The sequence below is a fragment of the Phocoena sinus genome, chromosome 13 (genome assembly GCF_008692025.1).
Source record: "Phocoena sinus isolate mPhoSin1 chromosome 13, mPhoSin1.pri, whole genome shotgun sequence".
NCBI lineage: Eukaryota > Metazoa > Chordata > Mammalia > Artiodactyla > Phocoenidae > Phocoena > Phocoena sinus.
In genome coordinates, this window is record NC_045775.1 from 83,176,086 (window position 1) to 83,191,503 (window position 15,418).

At 45.3% G+C, this 15,418-nt stretch overlaps 1 protein-coding gene across 1 annotated transcript; it reads right to left on the reverse strand.

The window, feature by feature from the left end:
* Nucleotides 1-4,041: 4,041 nt before the first annotated feature.
* On the reverse strand, nt 4,042-9,359 carry LYG2 (lysozyme g2). The gene is given in 8 exon segments (XM_032652272.1): nt 4,042-4,099; nt 4,101-4,158; nt 5,529-5,663; nt 6,549-6,683; nt 6,686-6,742; nt 7,750-7,890; nt 8,686-8,771; nt 9,172-9,359. Coding segments are annotated over 8 exon segments (858 nt in total).
* Between the last annotated feature and the right edge of the window lie 6,059 nt (nt 9,360-15,418).

Below are 15,418 nucleotides of genomic sequence, written 5' to 3' on the forward strand. Positions count from 1 at the left end.
GAGTGGACACTCTCCCCAGATCCCCCAAGAAGACCCCAAGACCCAGAACCATCCACAGACTCCACAGCCTCATGACCCTCTCCTGTCTTCAAAGTATGCTGAGAATGAGACGAAATGAGAACAGACCCTACCTCTTAGCACGACTCTGTAAATAAGAGCATAGACAGATAGACAGATAAAAACTAAAACAACCGGGCTTCCCTGGTGGCACAGCGGTTGAGAGCCCGCCTGCCGATGCAGACACGGGTTCGTGCCCCAGTCCGGGAAGATCCCATATGCCGCAGAGCGGCTGGGCCCGTGAGCCATGGCCGCTGAGCCTGCGCGTCCAGAGCCTGTGCTCCGCAACGGGAGAGGCCACAGCAGTGAGAGGCCGGCGTACTGCAAAAAAAAAAAAAAAAGAAACTAAAACAACCCATGCACTGCACCTAGGGGAAAGTCTTTGTAAGCACCATGGTGTTGAGCAGCTGTAAGGAAAGCTGTGTTTTCTTCACCTATAAACCCCACAACAATACCTTCAGAACTGTATTGCGTTTAAGTTGTATCTTCTTCCCCTAAGATACTCTGACGAAACATTCTAGAATCCAGGACAACCCCAAGATCAGTTCATTATATTCTTGCAAGAAAATCAAATTAAAAATGTGTGTACATCATCAAATTTAACCTAATTATTATGCTTTTATAACTTTCATAAAGTATAAGGACACATGTTGAAACACATTGTTCTATCCGATCATTTTTATTTTAGATCCGTGGACACAAAGCTCAAAGGACACCTGAGCAGGGGACTCTTCTCTTTAGAGAGAACTTCAAACAATCCTCAAAGATGTAAGTGATAAGGAATTTTCTTTACTTGTGAAAATGCTAATCCAGATTCTCTGGCTCCAATTCCTTAAGTTGGAAATAACACATAATAACGATAACTAAGAGTTCATTTTGTAAAACATCTTTGTCTTCATTTTAGAATCCAGTGCGGGAAAGAGACAGGAAGTAGTGACAGAAGGCTGGGAAATGGAGGCAGCGGGAGGGGACGCCAAGCCCATGGCAGAGCCTTAGCAATGGAGAGGGGTTGCTACTCTTTGCTGCTCTTAAATTAGAGCTTGTCAGTCAAGTAGGCATTCACCCCCAGACAACCAGCAAAGAAAGACAAGCAGGTGGAACAGAAATGAGCAGCAAACCGTCCATACCCAGACTCCACTCGCTCCCTGTGTGCAGCTCATCTCAGGACGCCAGAGCCTGGGGGTCAGGCAGGTGCTTCAAGCTCAAAGCCACAATCAGAAACCACGCCGCTCCCATCCCTTTCTGCCCTTCACATTTTCAAAGCTTCATCCAAGTTTTAACTTTTCATCTTACTAAAAGTAAACAGCATAGCTTTTTTGAGGAACCTACTGAGTGAACCCAAGCAGCAGGAATGTCCACGTGGCATGATAATTCCTTTGAGACTTTAATTTGTGTTTTGTTTTTTGCGTTTTCTCTCCCTCATTGGCCAGGCCTTCCTTTGTGTTCCTTTGACTGAGGTCAGCCTCTGTTCCAGGTATTTGTTTTTAAAAGCGTGAAGTTATTAAGGGGTATTAGGCTAGAGGGAGGGAAGAGAAGTGTTTTGAAGAGTGGAGAAAAGAGAGGCTCTGCACCCCACCCCCAAGCAGGGGCCTTCCTACATCCCTAGACATTTCAGGATGCTCAGCTGATTTCCATCTGCCAGGATCTGCATCTCGGTGTCAACGGTCTCATTCCCTTGGAAGTTCTGAAAAGTGTGCCACCTATTTGCATGGAAGACCAGAGGAGCAAAGAATTAAGCTGCTCTCCTCCCAACAGGCAGATACCCCAGTCAATGGCTCTTAGAAGTTGATGTATAAATACCCCAGCTTCTTGGCCCTTGTGTATAATAATTCTGCAGTGTGTTTTGCACAATCCCTCAGCGTTTGCTTGGAGGATTGAGCTCCAGTGCCCACTGTGGTAGCTGGCTTGACGACACACATTTTATTGGCTTTCTTCCCTTCCCTGTATCCCCCAGCCACTTCATATCAGCATTCCCTGAACCTCTCAAATAAACCACCTGCACCTGAAGTTGTTTCAGGGTCTGCTTCTACGGGAACCAAACTAAGACACCTTAAATACTGACTCTCCTCTAGAACATCTGGTATCTCAGTCATAGAAAGAATACTGGGGAAATAGATTCAGAGTATGAGTCACCGTACTATTTCTTGTTTTTCAAATTATTCGGAAATTATCTCACCTGGGTGTACTTTTTGCTTTTGTAGTGACATTGAAGGAGTTGGCAATTAGATGGAGTACATGCTGTGATTTCTCCCACAGAAGAAATCATTCTTGAGCAAAGTGAACATCTAAAGAATGTCCTGGATTGCCCACATGCAGAGATAATAATCAAAGTATTTAACTGGTACAGCATGGTCCTCAACCAATCATAAAAGATGCTGGTCTACATGCTGCAGGGCTGCCTCACCACCTGACCATAGGCTCTGCCCAGTGAAACACAGGGGTCCCAGTTCTGCCTGGATGAAATCTGCAGGTAGGCTTGAGAGGTCATTGAGCAGAGAAGGGTTTACTTGGCTTTCTCCAAGGGGGCTCAGAGGTAGGTGGGTATGATTTTGATTCCTCCTCAGAAAAAGAAGTGATGTGTAGAAACATTTATTGAACATCTCTGAAGGGAGCTAAAGGCCCAGCAGGGGCCACATCGGCAGGGACTTTGAGAGCTTTACATTCCAACATATTATTTGTTTTCTTCTGAGTATGGAAGTAAAGCCACAAACCGCATCGGGTTTCCTTCTGGAAGAATGTCTCTTCTCCATTGTGGGTGGTCTGGGCAAGACCAAAAAGCAAAGCAGCCAGCCTGTAGGTATGTATATGATCCAAGGTAAGTCCATCAGTCTCTCCTGGAACTATAAAAGTGAAGCAGAATGATGAAAGGATGGGAGAAAAGGTCGTTGGAGTTCATTTACGCAGTGAGAGTGCTAATTCATTCATGCAGTAGGGATGCTATAAAGTATGGTCAACTGCTTCCTGCTACCCAGACCCCAGAGCCTCCTGGTTACTCTTCTTGTCCTTGAGCCTTTCATTGGCTCTGGGAGCCTTTTGATAGCCTTTCGGTAATTTCCTTTTACTGCTTAAAATTTCCAGAACTGGTTAATTTTACTTACACCTAAAGAACAATAACAAAATTGGCTCCTATATGCTTATCTTCAGCCATGTTTGGTGGAGAATGGACCTCTTGGAAGATTGTGTGGCAGCAACTACTGAAAAGGGAAGAAAAGAAGCCAGTCCCTGGATCTTCAGCAAACAAGAGGAAGAAGACACAAGAGGTAGGTGTGGGCCTGAGGGACACCGTGTACATCCCTTGAGGAAGATCAGCTTCACCACAGTTGGCTCTCAGGCACCCAGGGAGCTAGAATTCCAGCCTGGTTTCTCCATGGCCTCCCAGGTTGACCGGCTTGGGAGTCAGGCATTCCTCACAAGCAAAGCCCTAGTAGCTTGAGCAGATACTAGGAAAAGGACAGAGGCTCAGGTCAGGCTCTCTTCTTGTTAGCAATTCTGGTAAGACAGGGAGTAGGTGGGCATTGAAATCATGGGCTAGGACTTCCGTGGAAGTCCAGTGGTTAAGACTCCACGCTTCCACTGCAGGGGGGTATGGGTTTGATCCCTGGTTGGGGAACTAAGATCCCGCGTGCCATGTGGTATAACCAAGAAAAAAAAAAAAAAGTAAAGAAAAGAAATCATGGACTAAAATGAGGCCTTGCTACAATATGTGGACTTATTCTTAAGAATATGGTAAGAATATGTCACTTACTATGACATTTACTTTACTGCACAATAATTATGTTTATGCATATTTCATGGGAACCGTAATGTGAACTGGGTGGATTTTCCTTTTTTTATGCTTATTTGCATGAAGAAAAGTGAGAAATGAATTTTCTGTCGTAAGTGCGACCATTCCTTTGCCAGTGTTGGGTACAACACAACCATATCAAACCCTCAAAGAGGGGCCATCTAAGCACCTGCCAACCTGGCCCACCCACAGAGCTTTGCCTAGAAGCCGTGTCTCTTACAGAATTTAGCTCGAGCTATAATATCACTGATGACGTCAGTCTATGTCCGCGGGGGTGGCAGTGGCTTCAGTTCCTGACTTGAAGGCTGAGAAACCACCTGAAATGAAACCAGAGGTTCAGATTGAAAGATTAACTTTCAGCAGAAATAAGATATGAGCATTCCCGGGATGTCAGCCCTCCAGGGAAATCTTCCAAAGCAGACAGTCCCAGATCCTCTTTCCCCCCTTCCTCTCCTCCTGAAAGGATCCATTTCCTCAAGAATCACTGAAAAACTTCCAGATTGCTTTCCTTCTCTCTCTCTTTTTCTGAAGACTTTTGTTTTTCTTGCTGCAAAAGTCAGATTTGCTTCTTATTTCGTGCAGGCCTGGCAAAACTAGATCCCCAGTAAATCTTCAGTCTAAAACTGCTTGTAACATTCTCTCAGTCATTCAAGAACTCACTCCTTTATTCACTCATTCATTCATTCAATAAAATGTTTTAAGCACCTACTGTGGACGAGGATGTGTGCCACACTGAGCGCACAGTGCACAATGATGCTCAAGACATACTCATTCCTTTGTAGGTGTATGTGTGCGATATGCATGTTTGAGCATATGTGTATTATCCCCTAGAAGGTTAATCTTCAGTAGTTACTCATGTGTTTACCATAATTGTGCTCTGCTCGGATGTCTAGAGATAAAGACCCCTGGTCCTGATCCCTGCCTTCAAGGACCTTGAAATAGAAAATAGAAACTGTTTATTTGAAATTAAGGCCATAAAATGTAAAACTGTTTATTTGAAATTAAGGCCATAAAAGGAGAGAGGTATATACATACCATGGGCCTATAGGAGGCAGACTTAATAAGAATTGGTATGGCTGGATGTGAAGGGAGAAGGAACCAGAGAACCTAAGAAAAAAATATGTTTTTTTCTGGCTGGGATGACTGGGTATGTTATAGTGCCTTTCACAGAGGCAGAAAATACAGAAGAAAAAGCAAGTTTATAGTGAGGAGGCTGGTGAGTTAGTTCAGTCTGGGAGGTGCTGAACCTGAGGGGGTCTGTGATCAGCCTAGCAGGGATTTCCACCTGGACACATCATGGTACCTAAAGCCCTGGTGTCACTGAGGATGCTCAGAGAGTGAAAATGTGTTCAAAAAATTCAGAAAGTGGGTAAAAGCTTCTTGCACCAGGGAAAGAAAACCCATCAGAGGAAGGCAAACATATTCTTTTAAACAATCACACTAACTCTCAAGGTATCACTCAATGGCTCAATAACCAATGAGATGTAACAAGAACCCCCAACATCTGGCAGAAGGGGAATGGAAGCTGGGCATGAAGAACACTCCAAGGAGCTCAGTGCTTCAGAGAACACTAGGGGTCCTCCCAGGCCCACTGCTGACCCTATGGGCACAGGCCCAGGGAGGCCCAAGGTACACCCGGCCTTCTGGGCTCTCACTCACTGCTCATCTAAACAAAGCACTGGCCTACCTTTGAGGTATTGAGCCACACTCCACGTGGGGAATTTTTTCTGGTTTACCTTAATTCTGTCTGTGAGAATCCCAACAGCCTGCAAAAGGTGTTCTTTGCTGTCCCAGGTACCAACAGGTTGATGGATTTTTTTTTATCAAGCTAGAAAATTCAGATAAGAATGTCAACATCTGGATGGAGCAACACATTTTTCTGCTGTCCTGATTTCTCCTCCTTATGTTCAAGGTCATAGACACTGGCCTTATCCCTTTTCTTTATTCCCACAGAATCAATTCTACAAGTCCTTTCACAGAAAAGAGAATCAGAGAAATACAGTAAGATTTGGGAGAAGTGGATGTAGCATAGTTTTAGTTAAGCACTCAAAAAAAATAAAGAAGTTGTTTCAAAACAAATAATGAGCACCCAAAGTCTAGATATTTGCAGTCAAAAATAATTGGAAGGCTAGAAGTCTCGGTTTCTCAGACAATTTAAAATAAAGCCTGGGGGAGTTCCCTGGCGGTCCAGTGGTTGGGACTCAGTGCTTTCACTGCCGGGGCCTGGGTTCAATCCCTAGTGGGGGAACTAAGATCCCTCAAGCCGTGTGGCATGGAATAGAATAGAATAGAATAGAATAGGGGAAAACCTGGAAGCAAATATCCTGATAATTTGGGTCCCCTTCCTCCAATTTGCCTAAAGGACAAGTTGGTTCAAGTAGGGTTTCATTATAATGTTTTGATCTACACAGATTAAATTTACTATTTCATGAACCTCAAAGGGATACCTGTAATAGTACCCTTTATAAGATTTTCTCAATTTAAGTACATTGCATAATATTAATTACAAATTGTAATTACAAAACTCATAAGATACTTTAAAAAAGATATCCAATAACTGGTATATCTTGACATGTTACAGAAATCCCAGTGGAAATTATGCAAGTACCCGTGTTTTGAAGCCTAGGATAAATGCAGATAGATTTCCAGTTTGGGTTAGCTTCTGTGAGGAAGGATGAAGTGGGGCCGATTGAAAGTTTCTAGCTGAGTACCTGCATCAAGCCAAATTTAAGTCCTTTGTGGTCCCAGCCGTCTTGCCGGATGGTTCCGCCGTGGCTTTCTCTGGAAATGATGGCTGCAGTGAGAGCAGGGTCCATGCAGTGCCTGACTTCTTTGATTAGAATTTGTAAGACTTGACGACCTTCAAATCCATCTCAGCAAACATTTCAAAACCATGGATGCCTACACCAATAGAAAATAAACTGTTTCCTCCACTCCAGAAGAGACCCCTTTTTCAAAGTTTAATACGTTAGCCACAGGTCTGACTGTGGCCCACAGGCTTGGGACAACCATTTTAGGAACTTTTTTTTTTTTTTTTTTTTTTTTTTTTTGCGGTACGCGGGCCTCTCACTGCTGTGGCCTCTCCCGTTGCGGAGCACAGGCTCCGGACGCGCAGGCTCAGCAGCCACGGCTCACAGGCCTAGCCGCTCCGCGGCATGTGGGATCTTCCCGGACCGGGGCACGAACCCGTGTCCCCTGCATCGGCAGGCAGACTCTCAACCACTGCGCCACCAGGGAAGCCCCTTAGGGCATTTTTTGGTCTCTGATCGTATAAACCCAGAAAGGTCCCCAGCCCCAGATGGATACCACTTCTGCTTTCTTTCTTGTTCTCTTTTCTGCCACATCTGGTGCATTGGGAAAAGTCTTGGACTAGAAGTCAGCCAACCTATGTTTGAGTTTGGTTCTGACACTACCTAGCCCTGGGCCCTCAGGAAGTCTCTCTTCCTTGCTGAGCCTCAGTTGTCTGATCTGTCAATTGGGAAGGTAGGAGTAGATTGACCTTTTAGTTGCTTCCAGCTCTGATATGCTAATACTGAGACAACATGGAGAAGACTTCGGAACAGAATTACACGAGAGAGGACGTACAGAGAGCGTTGCTTAAAAGGCTCACGCTGTAACCTGAAGTCGACACAACAACAAACGAAAAAACAAAGCCAGAATTTGATATTTTATTTAAGCAGTCATTTCAATATGTAGAAATAAACACCTCTCGACCAGGTTTGGAAAGGATGAAGGGAAAGTGAAAAGAAGCAGCTTGATGAGGGCGTCAGGATTCTGGTTTTCTCTCATTTTTAATTTTGATATTACTACTATAATAATGAACTTCTCAGGATTAAGCTCCTTCCTAAGAAAGAATCTGAAAATGATGAAAGGGGGCTAGCCAAATGCTTGCCTGGCTTCACACTCACTGCCGGCAATCACCCTGGTGATATCACAGGTAGCAGCAGAGGTCTCCATGGTCATGATGGCACCATAGCAGCCATGGTACAGGCGGGAACGCAGGCGAGGGTTCATTGAAAGGGTGAAGGAGCGTGAACCCCTAGAAGTGCCTGCGGGGTACAATGATCATTCACATGAAGCCTGCGAGAAAATACTGCTTGGAGTTGCTGTCATGAACATCACTCAACCAACGGCAAAGCCATAGGCTTAATCCTCCCCAAGCCCCTCCCCAAGACCCCCAGAATGGCTCACCAGAAGGTATTCCAAACTCAGCCAGCAACCTGTCAGGATTTTACAAAGTGGTGGCCTTATTCCTAAAACATAGGTTTAAGTTTGAGAATCCATTAGCAGATCTCCGAGCACCTGGCTTCAACCTGCTGCCTTCAGTGTGGCTCTACCGCTGTGGAGGAGCTTTTAAATGCCAGCATGCAGACTCACCTGCCTCTTCTCACCTTCATGCTGTACCACTGATCTGGGAGGAGCTTTATATATGCTTTAAAACCCTCTTTAAACCACTGACCTCATTAGGCCTGATTATAATGGTACTTGGGATTTAGGTGGCCCTTTTAATAAAAGGATTTCAAAGCATATATTAACCACTATTAATTAATCTAATGAACCCCCAAGGTGTACTGGAAGCATATATTTGACGGACTGTTTCTGGGTATCTAAAATTGTGCTAGGCAAACAGCTTCTAAATTTGAGAACAAGAAACAGATACTTAGTCTAAAAAAGATAAATAAACAGGAAATACTAGCAGCTGCCGTTCCTGGATTGGTTGTTTGCCTGCAACGCTGAGCCTTCTGTTCTTTGTTCTTCATTCCACTCTCACATGATTCCCATAGCAACATGTCACGTGATCTCAATGGGTGACCTTGGCTCCTTGCTCCACTTCTGCCTCTGACAAGCAGATCCAAGAGTGTCTGCCTGCTCTTGGGAGGTCAGTGCGAAGCCAGGGACTGGGAACATGGGTGCCAGTTTCCCAAACTTCCTGAGGAAATGGGAAAAAAGGATTTGGCCAAGGAGGAAAATTTCTTCAAGGATGGACTGTCTTCAAACTTCTGTCTAAAGGAAGAGACGGAGCACATTGTGCAGCTCCAGAAACAGGAAGTGGAAGAGGTATTTTCGAAATAGGCAAAGCGCATTTCCCAGAGGGGAGGAGGGAATCTGACACGGGCCCTACCAGCAGTGTGAGAAATTAACATGACTGTACACGTCCTTCCACTTATCCACCAAGTGAACAGAGATGTGAGGGAGACTGAGCAGGAGACAGGGAAGACAGAGGCCCGGAGTCAAGTGACTTTCCCAGCTCCCTGGCGATGGGTAAACCACACCTTCTAGGAGAACATGCCCTCCAGAAGCTGATCTCTGCTCTCCCCCACTGCACTCACTTCTGCCCGGACTGCCTTCCTGTTTGCAGAGCAGCCTGCCCTTTTAAGTGGCCTCCAGCCTTGCATTCCAGGGAAGAAGGGTGGGTATGTCCTGAGCCACTGATGACCCTGCTTCGACTATCAGGACCTGTTCCACCACCACCATCAACGCCACGGTCAGTGCCGCTCTGTAAGAAGGGGTTTAGCATGGGTCCAGCTGCTCCAGGGTAGCCCTCAGGAACACCTGGGCTTCCACCAGTGACACTGGCAACAGCACTCTGACACAGAGCTCATGGCCCTCCCAGTGCAGGGGCTTATGTGGGGCTTCCAGGCTAAGGGTAAGGAGAAAGTTCAAGAAAGGGAGAAGGAGAAGTGGACCAAGAATTAAGTTAGGTGAAAGATACTAGGTAGAGCCTGAAGCTGTCCTTAGATGCTTCTAGAGAATAAAAGAAATAATAAAACATAGAAAGGACTGTTGAATGTGGAGCTTACTTTATTCTTCTCCCTGTTTTCAGATAGTAGGGCTACAAGTCCTTCCAGGTATGAAGGTCTTAATGTCCAGGCTCTCTGCGATTTATTTATTTAGTTAATATATTTATTAATTTATTTATGGCTGCGTTGGGTCTTCGCTGCTGCGTGCGGGCTTTCTCTCGTTGCGGCGAGCAGGGGCTACTCTTTGTTGCAGTGTGCGGGCTTATCATTGCGGTGGCTTCTCTTGTTGCGGAGCATGGGCTTTAGGCGCGCGGGCTTCAGTAGTTGTGGCACGCGGGCTCAGTAGTTGTGGCTTACGAGCCCCAGAGCGCAGGCTCAGTAGTTGTGTCGCACGGGCTTAGTTGCTCCGCAGCACGTGGGATCTTCCTGGACCAGGGCTCAAACCCGTGTCCCCTGAATTGGCAGGCGGATTCTTTACCCCTGCGCCACCAGGGAAGTCCCTGTCCGCTGCAATTTAAGTAATGGTTTTCAAAGTGATGTGGATTATGAAGCTTTGCCCAAGTTGTGAGACTACAAATGAACATTTATTTGACACCCATCGTCCATTAGGTTGCTGTGGACATTGTATCACTTGATCTTCCCAACAACCTTGTGAGGGAGGTATTATCATTTATTTTAGAGATGAGGACACTGAGACTCAGAGAAGTTAAGCAACTTGTCAAAGATGGCACAGGTAGGACATGGCAAAGCTGGGATTTGACCCTGGACTGTGAGATTCCAAAACCCACGCTCTTCTACAACATCAGAGGTACTAGCACCATGGACCCATGACCCAGCAGAGTGATTACTGTAACAGGTTCAAATCAATTAATTTGCACACAAAACATTGTCTGTGGCCTGAATAAATAACTCCAGTCATAGATATTTACCAGTCATTCAGGTAGATGCTCTTGTAATTTTTAAATACAGATGAATATGAATCCACAGTGGCTTTTTGTCACTTTATATCTTCTCTGTTGATAACAATGGTAGCTAACATGCATTGAGCTTGCACGGTAGGCCTGGTAGAATAGTAGTAAGGAGTACAGCCTAGGTCTGAACCCAAATTGGTTGCACTCTAAAGCCTAGCTCTTTTGTAAAATTTTTATTTTATTGAAGTATAGTTGATTTACAATGTGTTAACTTCCGCTGTACAGCAAAGTGATTCAGCTATACATATATATATATTCTTTTCCATTATGGTTTATCACAGGATATTGAATATAGTTCCCTGTGCTCTACAGTAGGACCTTGTTGTTTATCCATCATATATATAAAAGCTTACATCTGCTCACCCCAACCGTCCCTCCCCCAGCACCTTCCCCCCTTGGCAACCACCAGTCTGTTCTCTATGTCTGTGAGTCTGTTTCTGTTTCATAGGTAAGTTCATTTGTGTCATATTTTATTTATTTACTTACTTATTTTGGCAGCTTGCAGCATCTTAGTTCCCCAAGCAGGGACTGGACCCCCACCTTCAGCAGAGAAAGCACAGAGTCCTAACCCCTGGACCACCAGGGAATTCCCTGTGTCACATTTTAGACTCCACATATAAGTGAATCTTTCACTTTCTGACTTACTTCACTTAGTATGATCATTTCTAGGTCCATCCATGTTGCTGCAAATGGCTTCATTTCATTCCTTTTTATGGCTGCGTAGTATTCCATTGTATACATGTACCACATCTTCTTTATCCATTCATCTGTCAGTGGACATTGAGGTTGTTTCCACGTCTTGGCTATTGTGAATAGTGCTGCAAGTGAACATTGGGGTGCATGTATTTTTTTTTTTTTTTTTTTTGTGGTACGCAGGCCTCTCACTGTTGTGGCCTCTCCCGTTGCGGAGCACAGGCTCCGGACGCGCAGGCTCAGTGGCCATGGCTCACGGGCCCAGCTGCTCCGCTGCATGTGGGATCTTCCCGGACCGGGGCACGAACCCGTGTCCCCTGCATCGGCAGGCGGACTCTCAACCACTGCGTCACCAGGGAAGCCCCAGGGTGCATGTATCTTTTTGAATTTTAGTTTTCTCTGGCTATATGCCCAGGAGTGGGATTGCTGGCTCATATGGCAATTTTATTTTTAGTTTTTGAGGAACCTCCATACTGTTTTCCATAGTGGCTGCACCAATTTACATTCCCTAAAACCTAATTCTTAATGACTACAATCTACTGACCCAATGGGTGGTTAAGTACAAGTACTATCATGTGAGGATCTTAGTAATTTTTGACATTTGAAAGTAATTACTTAGTGATTCTCCATCTCTTCCTAGGGATGCCAGAAATGACTATGCACGTGAGTTGTACTGATATTGTCAGGAGGGGATTGAGGGGACCTTGTCACCTGCTATAATCTCCATCAGTCTCCAGGCTTCCCAAAATAAAAATACAATCTATATGCAAGCAATGTCCTTGCTGTACAAATGGAGCTCTGTGACCAGACCCCTGACCTCCTGCCCCTTCCAATCAGTTACCTGCCTCTCAGAATTTACAATCTAGCAATTGTCTGGTAGCCTCTGGTGAGTCATGATACATTTGGGGTTCCTGGCACTAGAGGTGAGGACTCTAGTCACTCCTCACATCTAAATGGGCTCAGCAGCAGACCTTAAGCCAAGATGTACGCCGGTTCCAGACAGACAGCTTGCTTCGATCAGTCTTCCAAAAGCAGGGTATGGCAGGAAGATCCCTGGCCTGGAAGTCTAGAGACCTGGCTCACAGTCTCAGATCTGCCACTAACCAGCTGCGGGTAACCACCAGTGTAGACATCATTTTCCCACTTATAGAGTCAAAAAGTTGGATGAGAGCAGATGATCGCTGAGGTCTCCTCCGGCTCCAGCCATCTACTGGAGTTGGTGAGTCAAGTGCATCCTGATCCAGAAGAGGGAATAAGTATGGGAGGTTGAGTGGAGAGGTGTGGAAACTTGCACTGCGTTTCTGTTCTCATCCAAACCACAAGTGCGGGGCTTCCCTCGTGGCACAGTGGTTATGAATCTGCCTGCCAACGCAAGGGCCTGGTTCGATCCCTGGTCTAGGAAGATCCCACATGCCGCAGAGCAACTAGGCCCGCGCACCACAACTACTGAGCCTGCGCTCTAGAGCCCATGAGCCACAGCTGCTGAGCCCATGTGCCGCAACTACTGAAGCCCGCACGCCTAGAGCCCGTGCTCCGCAATAAGAAGCCTGCGCGCCATAACAAAGAGTAGCCCCCACTCGCCGCAACTAGAGAAAGCCCTCACGCAGCAATGGAGACCCCAAAATAAATAAAATTTAAAAAAACCCAAAACCCAAGTGCCATGCAAGTCATCCTGTGTTTAAGGTGGCTTTCAAAGTTAATTTTCTCTGGTTTTCCTCTCTATCTTGCAATTGGTGAGGAGTAGAAGACCTTTATCATATGTAAACCCAGGTCTTAAATTTAAGACCCGATTCATCAACCATTTTCATATTGACAAGGGCAATAAAGAAAGAGGTGTCATTTGCTTGCTTGTTAGTCTCAGCCATAATTACAGATTTCCCTGTCAGGCTGGGTGACTCATGGCAGATATGAGTGCTGCCAATGAAATTTTTAAACTTTGCATGTGTCAAGAGTGGCCTCAAAATTTCCCCAAATAATGTAAATGGCTGGCAAATATAGTAAATTGAAAACTCAAGCTGCTTTTTTTTTTAAATCATAATTGTCAGAAGACTCTCCGATCCAGGTTCTGGTCGCTGTCACTCATAATTTGGGGCCCAGTGGGGGCCACAGTCGGGGGACTCATTATTGTGGCACAGTGATGTCCAGGTCTGAGACAAGAGTCAAAGGCCTCTGGCAAGTCCAGTAAATTTTCCAGTTTTCTTTCTGCTGCCTCTCTATTTCCTAACCCCAGTGTCCTCCCGCCCCTTAGACTGATCTGATAACAGAGTTGTAGTCATTGATGACAGAGACTTAAAGTCATATCCTTTTCAGGTACTATTTATTCATGTATTTATTTATTTATTTTATTTATGTTGGGTCTTTGTTGCTGCGCGCAGGCTTTCTCTAGTTGCTGTGAGGGGGGCTACTCTTTGTTGTGGTGCACGGGCTTCTCATTGCGGTGGCTTCTCACCTCCCTCCCAGAACTAGTCTGTGGTTATAGACACGGGGTTGCTTCCACCATGTTGTCATGTGTGAAGGCTGGCCACTGCTCTCCATTTCTCAAGAACAGCCAAGGATGATTATCATGGGTAACTCCTTTAACTTCTGTGAGCCTTAGTTGGGCTTATCTGTAAAATGAGGCCATGATAGTGATGCCCTATGACTTTGTTTTGAAGATAAAAATAAATTATATATGTGAAAGCATGTTATGAACTGCTGTGCTTCCTACAGATGCCAGTTATTATGATGGGGTTGCCCTCAGATCCTGATGGGTTAGCTGGTTGTTGATTTGTTCATTTATTTATCCGCGGGGCTTCAGGAAAAATAATGAAGGGTTGACTTACAGGATAGGAAGTAACAAGTAAAACCCCATTTCCTCCAGGAAGGAAATATGGCAGGACAATCAAGGGCTATTGCTGCGACTCTGTAGCCTGCCTGGTGGGACAGGAGAAGAACAATACCAGAAATAGCCACACACAGCCCAGACATCTACTGCACGGCCTATAGAATGAAGGGGCTGCCCGAGATTGCATGGCAAGGCACTTTGGTAACAATGGCTAGTGGAAGGGAGCCCTTCCACAACATTTCACTAAAAAGTTTAATTTAACCTCAAGATTTTTTTTTTTTTTTGCAGTACGCGGGCCTCTCACTGTTGGGGCCTCTCCCGTTGCGGAGCACAGGCTCCGGACGCACAGGCTCAGCGGCCGTGGCTCACGGGCCCAGCCGCCCCACGGCACGTGGGATCCTCCCGGACTGGGGCACAAACCTGCGCCCCACGCATCGGCAGGCGGACTCCCAACCACTGCGCCACCAGGGAAGCCCCTTTTTTCTCATTTTTAAAAATAGGAATCGTTATTACACTGCAGTCTGGGTCCAAGTCTTTTGTTAGTCATATGAAAACTGAAGAAAGGAATTGCTTCTCTGTAGAGATATAAGCAAAAAGGCGCTGATATGTTCAGTGCCAAATTATCTAGAAAGTAACTGTCCACTTTGAGAATTATCAACAACTCTTGGCTGAGCTGGACTGAGCAGGATTGTGACGTAGGCAATGTCTTTTTAATATCTTATATTTGTACAATGCTTCAGAATTTTAAGTGGGCTTTTGAATAAGTTAAAAAACCTGAAATAACCCTCCAAGAAAGGTCAAGCAGATTTTATCGCCCCCATTATACGTACAAGAAAAGAGATTAAATGATTTGTCCAAGACCTCCCAGCCAGTAAATGGTGGAGGTGAGACTAGAACACACACATTCAGATGCTGAGTCCAGGGATTTCCTTCCCATCATTTACGGGACCAGATGAACCTGAAAGCGTTGTTTCATCATGAAATTCCAGGATTCAGTGATTTACATGTTTTGTCATCTCCAACAGCCAGGCTTTAATGCCCTCACTTACCACCTGGCTGAACAAACCACCCCTTCAGGGTCACCTAGGCCCACTTTAATTTTGGCACTGCTCACTACCTGTCCACCGTCTCCGATATACTCACTCCCAGTCCCGTTGGAAATTGTACCTGTTTGGAGTTCTGTGTTCAGAGGCTTTCTAGACCAGTGCTGTCCAACAGAAATATAACATGAGCTACAACTTTGATTTAAAATTTTCTATTAGCCACATTGAAAAAGAAAAAGGTGAGATTAATTTTTGTAGTATATTTTATTTAGCCCAATACATCTAAAATGTTATTTCAATATGTA